The sequence below is a fragment of the Vigna radiata genome, chromosome 10, assembly GCF_000741045.1.
Source record: "Vigna radiata var. radiata cultivar VC1973A chromosome 10, Vradiata_ver6, whole genome shotgun sequence".
NCBI lineage: Eukaryota > Viridiplantae > Streptophyta > Magnoliopsida > Fabales > Fabaceae > Vigna > Vigna radiata.
Window position 1 is genome coordinate 9,905,804 of NC_028360.1, and position 2,493 is coordinate 9,908,296.

Sequence of the window (2,493 nt, forward strand, 5' to 3'; positions counted from 1 at the left end):
TATATATATATATCAGTTTTATATAATTTTATAAAAATTATATATTATTTTTAAAAATTAATGAGTATATTCATCTAAATTTAATATATTAATCTTTATAAAGATTAAAGCTGAGTTGAAATCGTCACATTGAATACAAGTAAGTAAAATAAACCATAAATAAAAAAAAAAAAACTGATAAACTTATTATATTAAGTTTATTTTATTAAAGATAGTGCCATAATTTGTGATATAAGTTTGTTTTTATCAAATTACTATTTTTTTTATTTTAATGTACTTAACATATTGAAATTATAATATGAAATCAAACCTTCGTCATTTTTAAGGGTTCTTCGCACAAATAAAGTAGTAATTCACCTTATGGTGATTAGTAGATGACGACTCCGTATAATCCATCCCAGTGAGTCGTCATCTTGCTACCTGCCTTTCAAAATTTGTCACCATTTTGAAATCTTATCCATTCAGTTTACAATATACTATTTCTCAATTAAGATGTTCTAACACATTAATATCAAAATTATCAATATATATCATCCAAATTACTAACACTTCCATAAAATTAGGATTAATTATGTTTGTTAAGAGCAGAATGTAAAAGTACTTTAATTTATGTTAAACAAAGAAAACATCGGAATCCACAGCATTAATTTATGTTTAGAGCTTATACCAAAATCTTTTCAATCGTTTGGTAATATATGTCGAAAAAAATGTGTTTATATGAAGTAAACAAAAATTGGTAATGAAATATGACTTGTAAATAGTAATAATAATATTAATCAAACCACACTATAAATAGTTCCAGCCCAAGCTCACCTGCATAAAAATTAATAAATAAGATCCAACACATGTAACACATTTTTACTCACGTCACCGTGCAAAGGTAAAAAACTTTAATCATGCACGTGTTTTCTGTGTGAAGGCTTTCCAATAGTGTTGAACGTCGTAATGCATATCTTCAATATATTTCGCATGCAGCTTCAACTCTGCTATAAATACGCACCAAGGTTTGGTTATCAATCATCACTTTTTCTCTCAAAGTACTTCACCAAAGCCAAGCTAAAAATAAGCACTTCAACTTTCAAAACCATGGCTCAAACCCCATTTCTGTTGTCAAATCTTCAGAGCTTTTGGCCTTCTTTGGTTGTGATAATCACCTGCTTCACCATTATGATCAAAACCCTAAGCTCTAACTTCATTCAGACTTATTCTAAGCAACAGAAGCCAAAGCTCCCTCCTGGACCCAAACCATGGCCTATAGTTGGCAACCTTCCTGAAATGCTTGCAAGCAAACCTGCTTATAAGTGGATACATAATCTCATGAAACAAATGAACACTGATATTGCTTGTATCCGCTTAGGAAATGCCTATGTCATCCCAGTCACGTCTCCCACCATTGCTACCGAGTTCTTGAGAAAACAAGATGCTACTTTTGCATCAAGATCACTCAGCATGGCCAGTGATCTCATTACTAGTGGATATTCAACAACAATTTTTGTGCCCTTTGGTCACCAGTGGAAGAAAATGAAGAAAATCATAACCCACGATTTGCTTTCTCCACACAAGCACCTATGGCTTCACGACAAAAGGATGGAAGAGGCTGACAACCTTATGTTCTACGTCTACAACAAGTGCAAAATGGGGAATGATGGTGTTTCTGGCCTTGTCAATGTTAGGAGTGCTGCAAGGCATTATTGTGGAAACCTTATCAGAAAAATTACTTTTAATGTAAGGTATTTTGGGGATGGTAGAGAGGATGGAGGGCCCGGCTTTGAAGAAGTAGAACATGTTGATTCCATCTTTGATTTGCTCAACTACGTTTATTCCTTTTCTGTTTCTGATTATATGCCATGCTTGAGGGGACTTGATTTGGATGGCCATAAGAAGAAAGTGAAGGAAGCTTTGAGGAACATTAAGAAGTATCATGACCCCATCGTTCACCAGAGAATCAAACAATGGAATGATGGTTTAAAGGTTGATGCAGAGGATTGGCTTGATGTTCTCATCTCACTCAAAGATGCCAACAATAATCCATCGTTAACATTCGAAGAGATCAGTGCACAAATCNTAGTAATATATACTTCACTTCTCTCTTATTTTGTTTTTCCTTACTTTTATACAATAGTTTCTTATTTGACTTCATATCATGCATTTTGAAAAGATGAAATTCGATATCAATACTCAAACTCAAAATCGAACTGTTTTTTGTAGGAATTGATGCTTGCAACAGTGGACAATCCATCCAATGCATTTGAATGGGCACTTGCTGAGATGATTAACCAGCCTGAGTTACTGCGTCGAGCTGTTGAAGAATTGGACAGTGTGGTTGGAAAAGACAGGCTGGTCCAAGAATCAGACATACCTAAGCTCAACTATGTGAAGGCATGTGCCAAAGAAGCTTTTCGTCTTCATCCCATTGCACCTTTCATTCCTCCCCATGTCTCTATGAGTGACACTGTTGTGGGGAATTACTTCATCCCTAAGGGTAGCCACGTA

The 2,493-nt window shown here is 34.3% G+C and overlaps 1 protein-coding gene across 1 annotated transcript in view; it reads left to right on the forward strand.

Moving 5' to 3' along the window:
- Window positions 1–1,138: 1,138 nt before the first annotated feature.
- LOC106774787 (probable cytochrome P450 516A1) overlaps window positions 1,139–2,493 on the forward strand; it is a 10,436-nt gene continuing 9,081 nt past the window's right edge. Inside the window, exons 1-2 of the mRNA XM_022787245.1 lie at window positions 1,139–2,067; window positions 2,209–2,490. Of these exons, the coding sequence (XP_022642966.1) occupies window positions 1,168–2,067; window positions 2,209–2,490 (1,182 nt within the window). The 5' untranslated portion in view covers window positions 1,139–1,167. The remainder of the gene's footprint in view (window positions 2,068–2,208; window positions 2,491–2,493) is intronic.